The 16020-nt window shown below is 40.4% G+C and overlaps 2 protein-coding genes and 1 pseudogene across 2 annotated transcripts; 1 reads left to right on the top strand and 2 right to left on the bottom strand.

Moving 5' to 3' along the window:
* Positions 1 to 972: 972 nt before the first annotated feature.
* LOC115136417 (X-ray radiation resistance-associated protein 1-like) lies at positions 973 to 5639 on the bottom strand (annotated as a pseudogene).
* A 15-nt stretch (positions 5640 to 5654) lies between these two features.
* On the top strand, positions 5655 to 8365 carry LOC115135581 (sialidase-3-like). Its single transcript, XM_029670419.2, has 3 exons — positions 5655 to 5849; positions 6059 to 6307; positions 6435 to 8365. Exons 2-3 carry the CDS (start codon positions 6077 to 6079, stop codon positions 7428 to 7430), a joined length of 1227 nt encoding a protein of 408 aa, XP_029526279.2. The 5' UTR covers positions 5655 to 5849; positions 6059 to 6076; the 3' UTR covers positions 7431 to 8365.
* A 74-nt stretch (positions 8366 to 8439) lies between these two features.
* wdr73 (WD repeat domain 73) lies at positions 8440 to 10936 on the bottom strand. The gene is made up of 8 exons (XM_029670420.2): positions 10836 to 10936; positions 10493 to 10560; positions 10306 to 10391; positions 10115 to 10203; positions 9966 to 10033; positions 9609 to 9773; positions 9114 to 9482; positions 8440 to 8966 (listed from the first exon to the last, which is right to left on the bottom strand). Exons 1-8 carry the CDS (start codon positions 10895 to 10897, stop codon positions 8728 to 8730), a joined length of 1146 nt encoding a protein of 381 aa, XP_029526280.2. The 5' UTR covers positions 10898 to 10936; the 3' UTR covers positions 8440 to 8727.
* Positions 10937 to 16020: the final 5084 nt, after the last annotated feature.

Raw genomic sequence — 16020 nt, 5'->3', positions numbered from 1 at the left:
TAGCAAATGTAGCTGGGTAGTTTAGTTACTCAAACACATGGCTTTAACAGAGGGATGCCATGTTAACTAGCTTGCTATGACTAACAAAACACTAGAACTCTTCCAAGGTAAGCTTTTGGTTTTACAAATTGCCACCGGGGTCCGCTGGTGTAACTGCTAAACTGCTTACTGACTGTACACTAACGTTACTGCATGATTGTGTGGTTACTAACACGTTAGTTATATTAGCTATGCTGACTAGGATGTTACTTTAGCTAATATAGGGACAATGATGTAGGCTGTGTGTAGCGGTTATGACATGATTTGGCTTGGAATGTTCTCCCCCCCCCCCCACATGCAGCTGATGTGTTCTTTTGTAGATTTCAATGAAGGGGAAAGGTGAAAGTGCATAGAGGCGAGTAGGAATACAACGAGGCTGCTATGAAAGTGCACTTTGTTTATTCGTGATCAGGGGTTTATTCATGCTGATGATTCTGTTGAAAAACATTAAATGGAAGCAAACAAAACAGGGATAAAAAAATAAACACCTGAATTTGTCCAATAGATACTGTTGGACTAATGATTACACCCTAGATAAGATAGCTGCAGGCAAGGCAGTTTTGAATGCCTCACCAATATCAAATTACATAAACTAAGTTGTAGCAATGTCATGGTGGGTATAGGGAACATTTGAGAATACTGTAGTAGCCTAAACCCGTCGATGTTACATTGAACTGGGTGAATAGAATATGAATGACATCATCCAACATGCTGTAATAGAGGACATGCTCATGAAAAAAATGTATCTTCCTCCCTCATCATAAACGGCACTGAACGCCACTGTTATGAAAAGTCCTTCCCTCAGCAGCCACCACAAAAAATGGCTCCTCATTCTGGAAGGTGTCATCTGATGACCATTGTGATCTTCAAAATCTTTCATCTCCAGAGAGCATCAATAAAGGCACCTTTGGAATTTATTTTTACCTAGAGAAAGATGAATGTTCATCAATTACTTTCAATATCAAAAGTGAGTCACTGTTAGACAAAAATGCAGTCTTTACAAAATATTGAAATGAAAACAAAGACTGTCCAGTCATATTTAACTTTCCAGGTGAATGCAAAGCCAAAATGTGGATTCAATTGTTTTTGCATTTGAACCTGTCGTTTGGAATCAACACATAATATCAAAAGGTTTCACAACGTCTGGTGCCAGTTTCCTAGACACAGAAAGCCTAGTCCTGGACTAAAAAATATTTTCAATGGAGAGTCTATTGAGGATATATTTTAGTCAAGGCTTAATCTAGGTCTTGGAAACCAGCCCCTGATGTCTTCTTGCACCTAATTCTAATACCCAGCCTTTCCTGGAGGAAGTCGTCAGCAGTACGGGGGTCACCTGGATGGGAATACAATGAAGGATAAGAAAATATTTAAGTTAATAAAATCTGTTAATACTTAATAATGGCTTCACATAAGTAGAGTTAACATACCACTTCCCCCATGTGGTCAGTGGGTTGGAGTGAATAACAAGCTCACTGAGCATAGGAAAACACAGCTACAGACAACAGTGCTTCTGCCTCAACAATCTGGAGGCAATAACGAGACAAGGGACTTCACTGACTCGCAGTATATAGTCGTCCCGAAATATATCTTGACAATGTACATACCTTATGATCAGCCACATTGAGGAAACTAAGCTCTGGTAGTAGCAAACCGTGCACTCCGTCAAGGAATATGTGAGTGGGGGAATCATTTTTGGATTGACCACACTCATCCTATAAGAGAAAAAACATGCAGAAAACTAGAACTGGTTTTATAGAGCATGAAGTAGGAATGAGTAGGAATAAAAGCAAAGTGAGCAAAATCAGCTTTATACAAGCCAGCTACGTTATTTTGACAATATAGTATACCAATCATTAATGTATTCAGTCTCCAACCCCTCAGAGACAGGAGGATTCCCGAAGTCCTGTTCAATCACAATTTTGTTCCAGACACACCTGCTGGTGTTACAAATATCCCTTCTGTTGCGGGTTCCTCGGTAACACCTTTGGTACTACTGAGATGTGGTTCTCCTGCAGGTGTAAATGCTGTAGACTAAAACAGACAATGACCTACATGGAGTTTACAAAGCATTAAGTGCACCTTCCTAATGTTAAGTTTCACCACTACCACACCCTGTTCAAAGGCACTTCAATATGTTTTGTCTTGCCCATTCACCCTCTGAATGGCACACAGACAATCCATGTCTCAATTGTCTCAAAGCTTAAATATCCTTCTTTAACCGGTCTCCTCCCCTTCATCTACAATGATTGAAGTAGATCTAACAATTGAAATCAATAAGGGATCATAGCATTCACCTGGTCAGTCTAAGTCAGTGGTTCCCAACTCTAGTCCTTGAGTATCCCCAAAAGCACATGGTAAATGGAAGAAAACAGTGCATAATGCACACCTACCTGCATATCTGTAAACTGCCGTGGTAATACACTGAGTGTACAAAACATTGATAAAACCTGCTCTTTTGTTGTAGCCCCGGACAAGCAGACCTGATTCAACTCATTGAGGGCCTGATGATTAGTTGTCAAATTGAATCAGGTGTGCCTGTCCAGGGCTACAATAAAAATGTGTACTGTTGCGGATACTCGAGGACTGGATTTGAGAACCATTGGTCTATGTCATGGAAGAGCAGGTGTTCTCAATGTTTTGTATACTCAGTATACACGGCAGTTTACAGATATGCAGGTAGGTGTGCATTATACACTGTTTTCTTCCATTTACCATACTGTGGACCGGAATAATACTACGTTTTGAAACTATGACTGACCTTTTCAGGTTGGCAAGGCTTCTGAAGACACCAGGGGACAGCTTATTGTCATCTACTGTAGCATCAGCACCTCAAGAGTTTGAAATCGCATGCCATTATCCTTTGCCCTATTCAGTAGGAGTAAATATGAACATCCACACACTTCTAGAATTCAAAAAGTTACTTAAGTGTCTATTGTCTATCACTATTAGCAGGTATTCTGTTCAAAAGTGTATGAAGAGAGAACACTTGGTAAATTTCTCCTCTTTGTCATCCTATACTGCCACCCAGTGGAATGTAGTAAGGTACTACACCAACTTTTACCAGATAACAAATCATAAGAGCCACATTTCTGAGCACTTGCACACCAGGAAGCCACTCGTTTCATTCTAGTGATTAAACCCTGTTGAGCAGGAAGGTTTCATCTATGACTGAGGGAACTAAACCAGAAAACTGCACTTACCTACAGTTTAAAATCTACAATAAAAACAATGTAATTCCAATATGAACATGAACTCACAGCTGTGAGGGGTCATGGTGAGGGGCAGCCTTGTTGGGAGGAAGGCCTGAAGCTGATTTAGTTTTGCATGTTATTTTGGCATTAATATGTGTCACATATACGTTTGCAAACAATGTAAAAATATATATCATTGAGTTAATACAAACATGGTCTCTTTTTTGTTTTCTTGTGTAAGGCAGCTCCAAAATGCAGGTGTTTCAGCCTAGCTCAGTGCTTTCTGTGGTGATGGGGCAAGCCAGCAGAAAATATGGAGCATTGCGCCATGATTGGCTCAGTGTTCTGTCACTCATGGGGACACTACGCCACCGCCAAGTCTTAAGGGTAGAGCTAGAACAATCTAGCCCCGTGGGTGCTGCCATAGAGTTACATTAGAAGTGCCCATCCAAGAAGAGTCAAGGTCATTGGCCACAGATAAAATTACGGCAAATCACGTTATATGTACAGAAACTTTGATTGGACTGATCATGTCAACGTCATGCTTTCAAAATCTTAGCTAGCAGTCATCATCATGAATCAAATCGACAATCTACTGGCAAATCCTTGTCATGTAAAGAGAAATAATGAAGAGAAATTTAGATAAAACGTATCGTTGCTCATCGGCCATTGAACATAAACATTACTCAACAAGTTGAAAATCGCAAATTCAACAATGAGTGGTTTGGAAGGAATCAGTGACAGTGGCTAACTGCAAGCATTGCAAAGCAATCAGTAGCCTGCTATTCGGTGGAGTGGCTGTGTGGTCCCATATCTGGGATTAAGGGGCTCTTTTCCAAGTTTAAAATGATAAACATTCAACATTGGCCATGCTGTCAATGAAGCATGATTTGTGCTGCGCTCAAAACAACTGTTAACTCTGAACTGCGAAAACTTGACTTCAGTGAGTTCAAGACAACTGGGAAGTCGGGAATAAACGAGCTCCGACTGGGAAAATACGTTTTGAACGGTCATCCAACTCACAATTGTAAATCCAACCTCTTTCTAGCGCTACGACCTGAAGAACATGACGTCATCATGATTCAACAATGTTTTTTTATGAGTTCCCAGTAGTTTTGAAATCATTTTTTTATGGTGCTGCATAAATGATGTAATATACCAGGGAGATATGTATACTGTAGCTAAGAAAGTAATACTAGGTGCATGTTGTGTAGTAAGATGTTAGTAGCCCATGTGCCTCACCCTAATAATTTGGTCTATTTACACCTCTTAATTTTGCCTGCTTTTCTGACTTGGTGGTGCACATGTAGCCTATAACCTGTTTTAGAGAAATGTAATCATCGAAAATTGTAAGAGCTTTCGATAACGACACAGGGTGAGACCCAGATGCAAACACAGGAGGCAGATTCGTCAAGTCTCTGATATTTATTAGACAACAAGGGGCAGGCAAGAGGCAGATCGAGGACAGGCAAAAGTTCATAAACCAGGTCAGAGTCCAAATGGTACAGGGTGGCAGGCAGGCTCGAGGTCAAGGCAGACTGAATGGTCAGGCAGGCAGGCTGTGTCAGGGCAGGCAAGAGGTCAGAACCGGGAGGACTATAAAACAGAGACTAAGAAAAAACAGGAGTTCGGAAAAACACTCTGGTAAGCAAGACAAGACACACTGGCGACAGACAAACAGAGAACACAGGATTAAATACACTGGGAATAATGGAGAAGATGGGTGACTCCTGGAGGGGGATGGAGACAATCACAAAGACCGGTAAAACAGATCAGGGTGTGACACTTTCATTGTCTGCTTATATACCCCCTTTGTTTATCCTAGGGTTCTGACTTGGTGAACAGGTAGAACACTGTAAGAACGGCCCATGTTCTGAATTCTGTAACTGTACATTTCAAAAGTGCTGAACAAACAGTTATATTGACTACGTCCGTCCTAGCTCGCTCATTAATGTCTTAATCGAAATTACAGGTTGCTTGTCGTCCCCTTATGTCATAGTTTGTACATCTCAATTGGCATTAGAAACCACATTTGTTTAAGCAAGTCAGCCATCAGCTATGGGTTTTTTTTTAAAGGCAGTAAATGAGGCTGAATGAACTGTTTCGCTGCCAGACAAGGCTCTGCTGAGAGCCAGGTGTAGCAGTGGTAAGATTTTGGGACTGCTGTTGGGACAGCTTTATGTAGGCCCTAACAGTTTGTGGGCACCGTTTGTCAGCGTTATAGTGCAATTAATGTATTGTTTAGTATTGTGTAGTGGCTTTGTTGGCATGCATCCCACTTCCATCCCATACTCAAATCGCCACTGAGTAGGCAACCTATGTTTGTTGTGAGCTGGTTAAATATTTACACAACTTACTTATTTGTAGGTATCCTAGCAACACGGCAACATTTGCAGTCTCGTACCACATTCCCGCCAGCGGTTGGCGGTATAGAATGATTTTGGTCTCTTTTGCGGCGCTACTGACGTTACACAGCACAAGCGATGAGCCAATTACTTCTATTTCACGACACGCTTCCAAATTTGCGTACAAATTGTTTAAGAGATAGCTAAACTTTGACCGTTTTAACTGGGTCTCACGACACAACGGTGTGATTTGTTGCCTAAAAAGCCAGCTCCCGTAAGTGTGTTTTGACTAATTTCGACGTTAGGATAGTATTATCTTTTTGCATGTTTATTATTTTTCTTGAACGTCAGCTGTCGCGATATAACAGCATAATGTTAGCCGATTAAACTGATAAACAGTGTTTTCATGTACAGGCAGGGAATATTGTGAAATATGTGTCTAAGGTGATTTGTCATGTGTGTAAGTAATCCCTCTGTTTGCAGGAACCAGGATATTTAGCTATGGGGAATACCTCATCAAGGAGTTATTTCCCGGGAATCAAAATGCAACCTGCTAAAACGACTCTGTTCAAACGGGAGCAAACTGGGACGACATACAGAATCCCAGCTCTCATCTACCTAAAAGAAAGTCAGACATTCCTTGCCTTTGCAGAGAAGCGCTCTTCCCCCAGTGACATTGATGCAAAACTTATTGTTATGAGGAGAGGCACTCAACAAAATGGATCTACTCAGGTAAATGTCGACTTCAAATCTAAACACATCATAGTCACACAGTTGAAGGTTTTCATGTTTAATTTACATGCATACATTTTTTCTTTCATATTGATGATTGTTTCAATACTTTCACATTGTTCCCCAGTGGTCAGAATCCCAGGAGCTATTATCAGCATGTTTACCAGACCACCGCACCATGAACCCCTGCCCGGTGTATGAGAAGAATACCAAGACTCTATTCCTATTTTTCATCTGCATTTTGGGTAACACTCCAGAGCACCATCAGATCTGTACAGGCAAGAATAAGGCACACCTGTGTTACATCACCAGTAATGATGAGGGCCAGAGCTGGAGCCAGACAAAGGACTTGACAGAGAGTGTGATAGGCAAAACGGTCAGAAGGTGGGCTACATTTGCTGTGGGACCAGGCCATGGCATTCAAATGGAGAGTGGAAGATTGATCATTCCTACCTATGCCTATTATATCCACTGCAAATGCTTCTCCTTCCCCTTCCCCTTCACGGTACAGCCACATGCTCTCTCAATATACAGTGACGACTTCGGTCAGACATGGCAAATGGGCAGGATGCTTCAAAGAAAGTCCTGTGAATGTGAGATGGCAGAGATCATAGACCATGAGGGCAGCAGTCACCTGTACTGCAACGCCCGCCATAGAGGTCACAGAGTGGAAGCTTTGAGTGAGAGCAGTGGGGTTTACTTTGACAAGCCCCGCTTGGCTCCAAGGTTAGTGGAGCCGTGCCACGGTGGTTGCCAAGGCAGTGTGATTGGCTTCCCTGCCCCTGAGCAAGGTGAAGAGGGCATGGGTGGTACCACATCACCACCGCTGGCCTCAGACACGCAAACCTGGCTACTCTTCACCCACCCGACCAATAAGAGGACGAGGAAAGACTTGGGAGTGTATTTGAACCGTTCCCCACTGCACACGTCAGGTTGGGACCGGCCCTGGATCGTCCACAGTGGACCCAGTGGCTACTCAGACCTGGCCTACATTGAGGACACGGAGCACTTTGCTTGCCTGATGGAATGTGGCGAGAATAGTGAGCTTGAACAGATTGCCTTTGTGTCTTTTCCCCTCAGTGATGTCATGCAGACCATTGACGAGAAAGGAAATACCTTCTAGTTTGTGTTTTTATAAGTACTACACTCAAATTCCAATCAGATTCAGTGGTCAGTTGAGGCACACAATCATCTTTATCCTCAATTTATATAAAAAGAAGTAATCTGAAAATAATGAAACATGATCATTTATATCAAAGTTGTTTCGTGTAAAAAAGGCAACTGACGCTACGATTTCTTGAAATGCGATCATAGTTAAATCAAATGTTATATATGTAGATGTGATCATTTTATGATGTCTGACTGTATGCAATGCATGCTGTCATTGGATGCTAATCTCTAAGCAGTGGTCTATTTAAATGGCATACTTTTACTTGCAGTTGTACAATGAAACTCCTTTCATGTAGAGTCATGCAATTCCTTATGTTTGACAAGCACCCTTTGAAGACTACAACCACCTACAGGCCACGATCAGGCAACACTTCTGCTCCTCAGTCGTTACTTTAAGTCATGCGCCCTATTGAATGAACAGACATCCCTGTATCATCAAGTGGTTGCTCATCTACCGTGACTCATCTGTTCCAACTGCATTGACTTCCTAAACCCACACTCCATTCTGGTCTTTAAGCACTTTCTATCTTATGTTGCACAGTCCACAAACAGTACACATAGCACTGTAAATGTAGGACTACTTAATTTCTAAATGTTTTTTTTTGTTAAAAGATGTATGCTGTTGTTCAGACCCTATGTAAATGCACTGACAGTGAACCTCTCTGTAGTGCCTGCTAAAGCACAGGTGATAACTCCAATGTTCAAAATCAGTTGAATATGTTCCTTATCTCTAAATGATGCTACAATAGTAGTTCTGCCTCAACTACCTCCACATTACTGTCCTGCCTGCATCCTTGGCTATGCAGAAGATGCATAAAAACATTGTTAATCATTCATGTGAATGGCATGCAGAGCTCTCTTTTGAAAATAAAATTCTAACAAGCTGTGTTTATCTTTTTGATTGTCATAATACTGTGAGCGAAGAAACTGCGATGCAAGTGATACTGCCGTCCACCTTTAGGTTCATGGTCCAGGGTTTGTCTTATTTAGCAGGTACATGAAGAGATCCGTTGAATGAAAATGTTATAGTGAAATATCTCTTACAATATATAATTAGTACAAACCCAGAATACCTCTTCCATGCAAATGTGTGTACAGTATGGGAATAACAACTACTCATAAGAATGGGAAAACAAACAAGTGGCATCTTATCACAAATAGTGCTTTACATAATGAAAAGGACATGTTGACTTCAGGCAAGGTTCAACGCTGCATAATGATTAACATTGAGCTGTAAGTGTGTTTGAATGTCAACAGCTGGCAGTGGCTTTGTCGACCCAGTCCCATACATGCACAGACCCGTCTACAGCAGCAGAGAGGACAGTCCTGGGTCGACTTGGATGCCAAACATGAGTGGTGACCACAACTGATGAAGTGTCAAACTGATCGTCGGACATCATGTGACCTCGGTGGATAAAAAGAGGCTGGAATTCCATTAACTCTGGTCTCCAAGAAGCAGTGTCGTAGATTTGCACCATTCCGTCAAAACCTAGACGGGAAGACACATTCAATGGAAAAGTTCTGTATTACAAGAGCCTTCAATTGGAACATATATTTAGAAAGCAAGAAATTTGTACAATCCATAAGACATGAATTAATCACATAAAGCAGGATGAAGGCGTGACATTTTGCTCACCTGACACAGCAAGACAGTTGTCTAAAGCGGGCGCCCAGGTCACTTTCATGAAGTCATCACTGGTAGTTTTCCTCTGGACATGAAGCTGGGCTTGACACAAGGGGGCTCTTAGGTCCCTTAGATCAGACACAACCACTTGGCAGGCAGAGGAGAGCCTTGCTACACTACAGGAGGATGGATCTGATGAGGACAGGTCTGTTTTAACACCCATACACCAGTGGATGCCCTCTCTCCCTCCAGCTGGGTTATTCTGAAGACCAGAAGGATTCCGTGTGTCCCCCACATACAGGTCACCATTGCAGGCACAAGCGAGAAATACACTGCCACTCACAAATTGCAGGGAGCTTAGTAAATCTGGAATGTCTTTCCCTGAGATGGAAGGAAAGAAAGATATCCGTGACTGTTATACACGTGCTTGTACACCAACATTATACTCTATAGGAAATTAGAGTTGCCTGGAATGCTTCAGTGTCACTGTATAAAACAGGCTATTACCCAGAGAGTAGAGTAGCTTCCCTGACGTCAGCTCAGTCAGTTGAATGTCGCTGATCTGAGAGCCATGAAGAACACATGGGTCTCCAGTTAACCCAGGGGCTATTTTGACACCTTTATCTGATGATGCACTCTTCAGTTGTAAAACTCCTGTCCTCTTTATGACATCTAGCATTTGAAGACAAATCCCGCAAGAGAAATAAGATTTCAATGTGGGTAAGGCCGTTGCTGACTGGGGCCTAATCAGGTTGTAAATCATCATTTGAATGTGCAGTATAAAGTGGAGAGTAGATAGGAACTGCAGTCTTATTATACTGTAATACACAGAAAAGGAGACAAGGAAACAGTAGGTCTACTCACCACAATCGTCTCCTCCTAAGTCCCACACCTGGAGATTGGAGTTGAAGCCATCATTGGTAACGACACACCTTAACAAGAAACAACAGTTTGAAGATGAAAGCTCATGGCAACAAAAGGAAGTTACATAATCAATGGCTACTATGATATACCTTCTTCCTGGAATGTGTTTGAGGCAATGAATGGAGCCATCTGAGAAACCTCCATGGACCACTTTGAAATCTCGTTCTGCACAAAGACCCTGCCCACATTGAATAGACACATTGGTAGTCAGTGACGTTCCAATACATAATTGATATCTTGAAACGTTTTGTTTCATGCTTTAATCATTTCAATCCATTACCTGATTATCATCAGTGAAAAGTTTCAGTGGCAAAAGCAGCTCTAAAATTTCATTTTTATCTGAACTGTAACCTGCAACACATATAGCTGTGGGGTAAAGACAAAAAGTAATTTAAACACAATCAATGTGGTTGGTTGGTTATAATCAATCTAGCCTTGTAAAATGTGAAAATTATGAAAAGGCCTACTTTTTTCTGATGTCCATTCAATTACTCTTGTAGGATGTTCAAGTTGATACTCGTGAATATTATTGTATCTGAAAGAGATCGTGAATATTATTGTATCTGAAAGAGAACTACGTGTGTAAGGTGAACTCGGTTTAGAGCAGGTGCATCACATTTAATAAGAAAAGCAGCAAGTATATACTGTTAAAAGATATTCTAGTCTTATCTGGAACGTCCTAAAACATTGCGCCTGTGAATGTACCCCTAGTGTTTTCCCACAGACACGTGAAGCATGATTTAAGCAACTTCAATATATCAAGGAAGTCTCAACTCACTTTCACTATTTCACAAAATAATTCGTACTTACATTTTCAAAGACTCGATAAACCAGTCATCAAATTCATTCTCAACCGAAGAGGTTTCACCCATCTCGTCCACCGCTAAACAACTTCTGTACCTCCGCCTGTATTTGATTAGTAGCAGATAAGCAGCCGTGTTGCCACCTAGCGGATTGGAGTGTAGATCAGAGCAACTCTCTGTAATGCGCATCCAGTCAAAGAGTGGGCCATGTCCACCAACCAAAACATAAACAATGAAGCAAATACATCCATCCCATTACATTTTCACATGCAAATAGCACTTGATTTAATATTTAATATGACAACAAAAATATAATAATGTTTATACTGCTGCTCTTGAATTATTTGTTACTTTTATTTTTTCTTTTATTTTTTTCTTTAAAAAAATAAGTGCATTGTTGGTTAAGTGCTTGTAAGTAAACATTTCACTGTAAGGTCTACAACACCTGTTGTATTCGGCACATGAGACAAATAAGATTTGATTTGATTTAACAGGTTCGATTGTTCATTAGTTGAAATTCCTGGAAATCTTTACAGACTGTCGCTGTAAAAACCATAGTCAAAAGTAGTGGTTGATTAGGCGCTTGTCCCACTTGACGGCAAGTCAAGAAGTTGACTGTATGATGTGTCATGGTTGCAACGTTACACTTGGTTTAGAGCAGAAAGGTTAGCAGGTTACCTATCTGCAGAGATACAGGTTAGCTACAGGTTAGCTATCTGCAGAGATACAGGTTAGTATGTTAACTATCTGCAGAGATACAGGTTAGCTATCTGCAGAGATACAGGTTAGCAGGTTAACTGTCTGCAGAGATACAGGTTAGCTATCTGCAGAGATACATGTTAGCAGGTTAACTATCTGCAGAGATACAGGTTAGCTATCTGCAGAGATTCAGGTTAGCTACAGGTTAGCTATCTGAAGAGATACAGGTTAGCTATCTGAAGAGATACAGGTTAGCTATCTGCAGAGATTCAGGTTAGCTACAGGTTATCTATCTGAAGAGATACCGGTTAGCTATCTGCAGAGATACAGGTTAGCTATCTGCAGAGATAAGGCCATGAACAGTCATGACATGGAGGTAGGTTTGTTCTGCCAGTCAAAAATATACGTATTTTGACTCACTTTCATACATTTAATTATCTGCCCATAAATGAATCTTACTCTTTAATGTTAATTATTTTAATACACATCAAACAGTACAGTACTAAAGAGAAAAATATCCAAAGTTACACCGTGTTGTTCCAGAAAAGAGCATTCATGATTCTGTTAAACAACGTTCAACTCGGCACAATTATTCTTAATTTCAAATAGAGCAGGGTATTTGTTAAAGTCTCTTTTCAAAAGAAAAAGTTTCAGTTGATCAAAATAAAGTACTAGTGAATAACATCAGAAACCCACCCTGTTCACTCCCCCTAAATTGCTGGGCTAAACCAGCTGGTGTAAGGTCTGTGTGGTTTACTGTGATATAACTGTGACGATAGAAAGCCTCATGTAAACAGATTTGTGGGGTTTACCCCATTGTGGTAGTGTCACGCTGTGCTGACTGAATAGCAGAGGTACAAAGATAGACTGATAGACGAAGAATACAAAGCAGTGCACAAAGCAGTGGCACTTGTTTACAGATAACATCCATGCCTTTAACCTCTACTGCACCAGGCCAGTCACAAGCCGTATCCTCCAGTGGTGTAAAGTACTTAAGTAAAAATACATTAATGTACTACTTAAGTAGTTTTGGGGGGTATCTGTAATTTACTATTTATTTTTTGCCAACTTTTACTTTTACTTCACTACATTCCGAAAGAAAATAATGTGCTTTATACTCCGTACATTTTCCCTGACACCCAAAAGTACTTGTTACATTTTGAATGCTTAGCAGGATAGGAAAACGGTCCAATTCACACACTTATCAAGAGAACATCCCCGGTCATTCCTACTGCCTCTGATCTGGCGGACTCACTTAAGACATGCTTAGTTTGCAAATCATTTCTGAGTGTTGGAGTGTGCCCCTGGCTATCCATCAATAAAAAAATATAAAAAAATGGTGCCATCTGGTTTGCTTAATATAAGGAATTTGAAACAATTTATACTACTTAAGTATATTTTAGCAGTTCCATTGCTTTTCATACTTAAGGATATTTAAAACCAACTTTTACTCAAATAGTATTTTACTGGGTGACTCACTTTTACTTGAGTCATTTTCTATTAAGGTATCTTTACTTTTACTCAAGTATAGCAATTGATAACTTTTTCCAGCACTGATATCTTCAGTACTAGTATTTACTAGTCCATAAGAGGTTATTACTAGTTAAAGCACTGAGTAGCTATCAATTAGAATTTCGTGGCAAGTTTTATATAATTTGGTGATGTATTACTATTTGTGAATTGGTCGCAATATATTTGTACTGTAACGAACGGTGACCTGGTCCAAGATAGCAGCAGGTAAACAAGTCTAGAGGCTACTGTACATCTGCAGTATTCATACGTAGAACGACTGATGAGATGACATAAACATGAGCATGAATTATTACACTTCATTCACAAAAGCATCATTCCACCACAGCTGCTGGCTGGCTGGCTGCTATTGGGGTCAGTCACTTGACTGTCATTGTCCCCTCGTTGTACAAAGCACACCAGTTATTTGTAGAAAGTTACAAAAAATAAAGGAAACATTTTTTTTGTTTTCATTGATTGAACCACTGTTCAGAGTATATAGTCTATCTCTATATCTTATGTCTTTCATTCCAAAGCAACATGACAATGTTATTGACTAACAGCATTGCATCAGTCAAAGGATGTCAAATGAAAGCACCTGGTACACCCTTTATTATTGAATTATCATCAGTTCTGGTCAACAGAGTAGAATCTATCATCTAAACGTTATATCATTAAAATACCTGATATTTTGAATAAAAAAACAAAACAACAAATAAAGTATTGTTATGCCTTTATTGTCAGTCAACCACTCATTTCCAAAGCGCATATCCACCTTTTGAAAATGCATTAATAATAGTTATGGAAATAATTTCACTGTGGACTATAAGATTGAGCCTACAGTATTTTAGAGATGATTTCAGTACTTTGAGTGCTGCTTTTCAAATGAACTCTATTTTAGTTGCATTAGCATGTATCATGTTCCACGTACTGTAATGAAAGCAGTCACAACTGCACGCTTTCAGATACACATATTCAGATTCCATAGCAAAATACGCTCAATTGATCTTGACATCATCTGACATTTCCACAAACATTGTCATTGTCGTTTACCATAAGGCTTGCAATTTGTTCACAGTAGGCTTTATCCAAAGGAGTCTCCCAGGCTAGTTCCATAGGTGCCACCACGATAATCTATTTCTGTGCCCCTTTCAATCCAATCCCATGTCAAAAAGGCAGACCAGTCCTCAGCCTGTGATGTCCTGCTGCAGGTATGAGATTGTCAGTCACTGCTAAAACCGCACGGCACAGCACCTGCAAATAATGAACAAAAACACAGTGAGGGCTTGTGCAAAAAGTCCTCTCAGATACGTCTTAGCTGACAGAACTCAACAGAATCTGAAGGATCAGGAAATGGCACACAAAAGTGTTACATCAGAACAGCAAAAATCCGACATACGACTGTTATTGTGGGTGTCTGACAAAGCTGATCAGACACCGTCAAGGTCAGACAATATACATGATACAAAACGTTACATGTGGACACGTACAAATAGATCATTCAAGTACCTGTATCTGCGAGGACAACCATGGTGTCCAACAATATATTCTTGGGCATAACAGAACCGTCTGCAGAGTCCTCTATAACCACACGTCCAATATTGCATCTCTGCATCATCAGCTGTTAGAATAGTAAAACCATCATGGAATAAGTAGCAGAAGAACTTTTCAACTATACCATTTTCGTCGTTTGCTAATGACTAGAATACTTTCACATCAAATGTTCATCTGATCAAATCAGGAACTGTTATTATATGAGCTTTGAGGTTGATCAATCAATGTTAACAGTATGACTGATGTCAGGCTAAAACACTAACATTGAAGATCGTACATGTATGATCTGTATAATAAGACATTTGCAATAATGTCTTTAATGGTAAAATAACTCCGAAAGCATATCAACTGTTAGGAGTTCCGTTTCATTTCTGCCCAATACACATCAGAAAATCCACTAATATAATCCCATTTTACAGGTATGATGCATACCTGCACCATGACATAACAAAGCCAAGGTACTTTATCCACTGCTTACCCTCAACAGCTGAGAGCATCAGGAGAAGTACAAGGACAACCAGGCCCAATCCCTTCATGTTTTGGCACCGCTAAGTTCTCAGGCAAATGCAATTTCCAGGGCTGATGCTGCATTTATACAGCATTTCACCACAGGGGGAGGAGTCGATGGGCACTGCCCAAATCACAATTGCAGAGTACTATTGAAAGAAATGTGCTTTTTTGGGGTTAAAATGGGTACTATATCCTTACAGAACACATCAGGTGTAGGTTCTTGGAAATGTGGGGCTGTTTTTGTTACTTTTTGTTACTTTGTTACTAGGGAAAAGTTTCTGACTACATGGGCAGAACAACATTGTGGAATCTAACCTATGATAGAGTCCAGCATAGAGCCCAGCATAGATTAAGAATTCATTGATTTAACAAATACTTTTTTTCAAAATTTGTGAGACATGAGAGGCAAATTTGGGCTTTTGTTTAGTACCTGATGCAATTTACTTGTACTTACATAAACCTCTATGACTGGACAGCTGCAGCATAGTCCAGCAAAGTGAGTCAGAAGAAGAATGAGCAAAACTACCACCATGAACGATTCCCTCAAAAAGAATGAGGTCTCCAAGTCAGATCACACAGTTTAAGGTGACTCAATCATCTATTTCATTAGAAATAAACCAACCCCTCATCCAGCCGTCTGTCTTTTCCATGGGGTTTCAGTACACACCGCTCTGCCCAGGTCTAAATATGGCTGCCGTTTTTGTGATACTGCTGATGCTGTAAAACTGCAATCAAACTGCACAAAACACAACACTCTGATGATGCAGGAGCTATTGTTAACTGCACAACAATGATAAGCACGTACACTCACATTCACATGTAGCCTGTTCTACGCCCTCTAGTGCTGCTTGGTCAGACAGACTACTGGTCCTCCAGTGAGAAACAAATATACCATATGTGGCCTCATGAGCTTACCGACT

The sequence above is a fragment of the Oncorhynchus nerka genome, linkage group LG10, assembly GCF_034236695.1.
Source record: "Oncorhynchus nerka isolate Pitt River linkage group LG10, Oner_Uvic_2.0, whole genome shotgun sequence".
NCBI classification, from domain to species: Eukaryota; Metazoa; Chordata; class Actinopteri; order Salmoniformes; family Salmonidae; genus Oncorhynchus; species Oncorhynchus nerka.
Note: the sequence above shows the minus strand (reverse complement) of the source record. Positions and strands in the feature narration are given on the sequence as shown.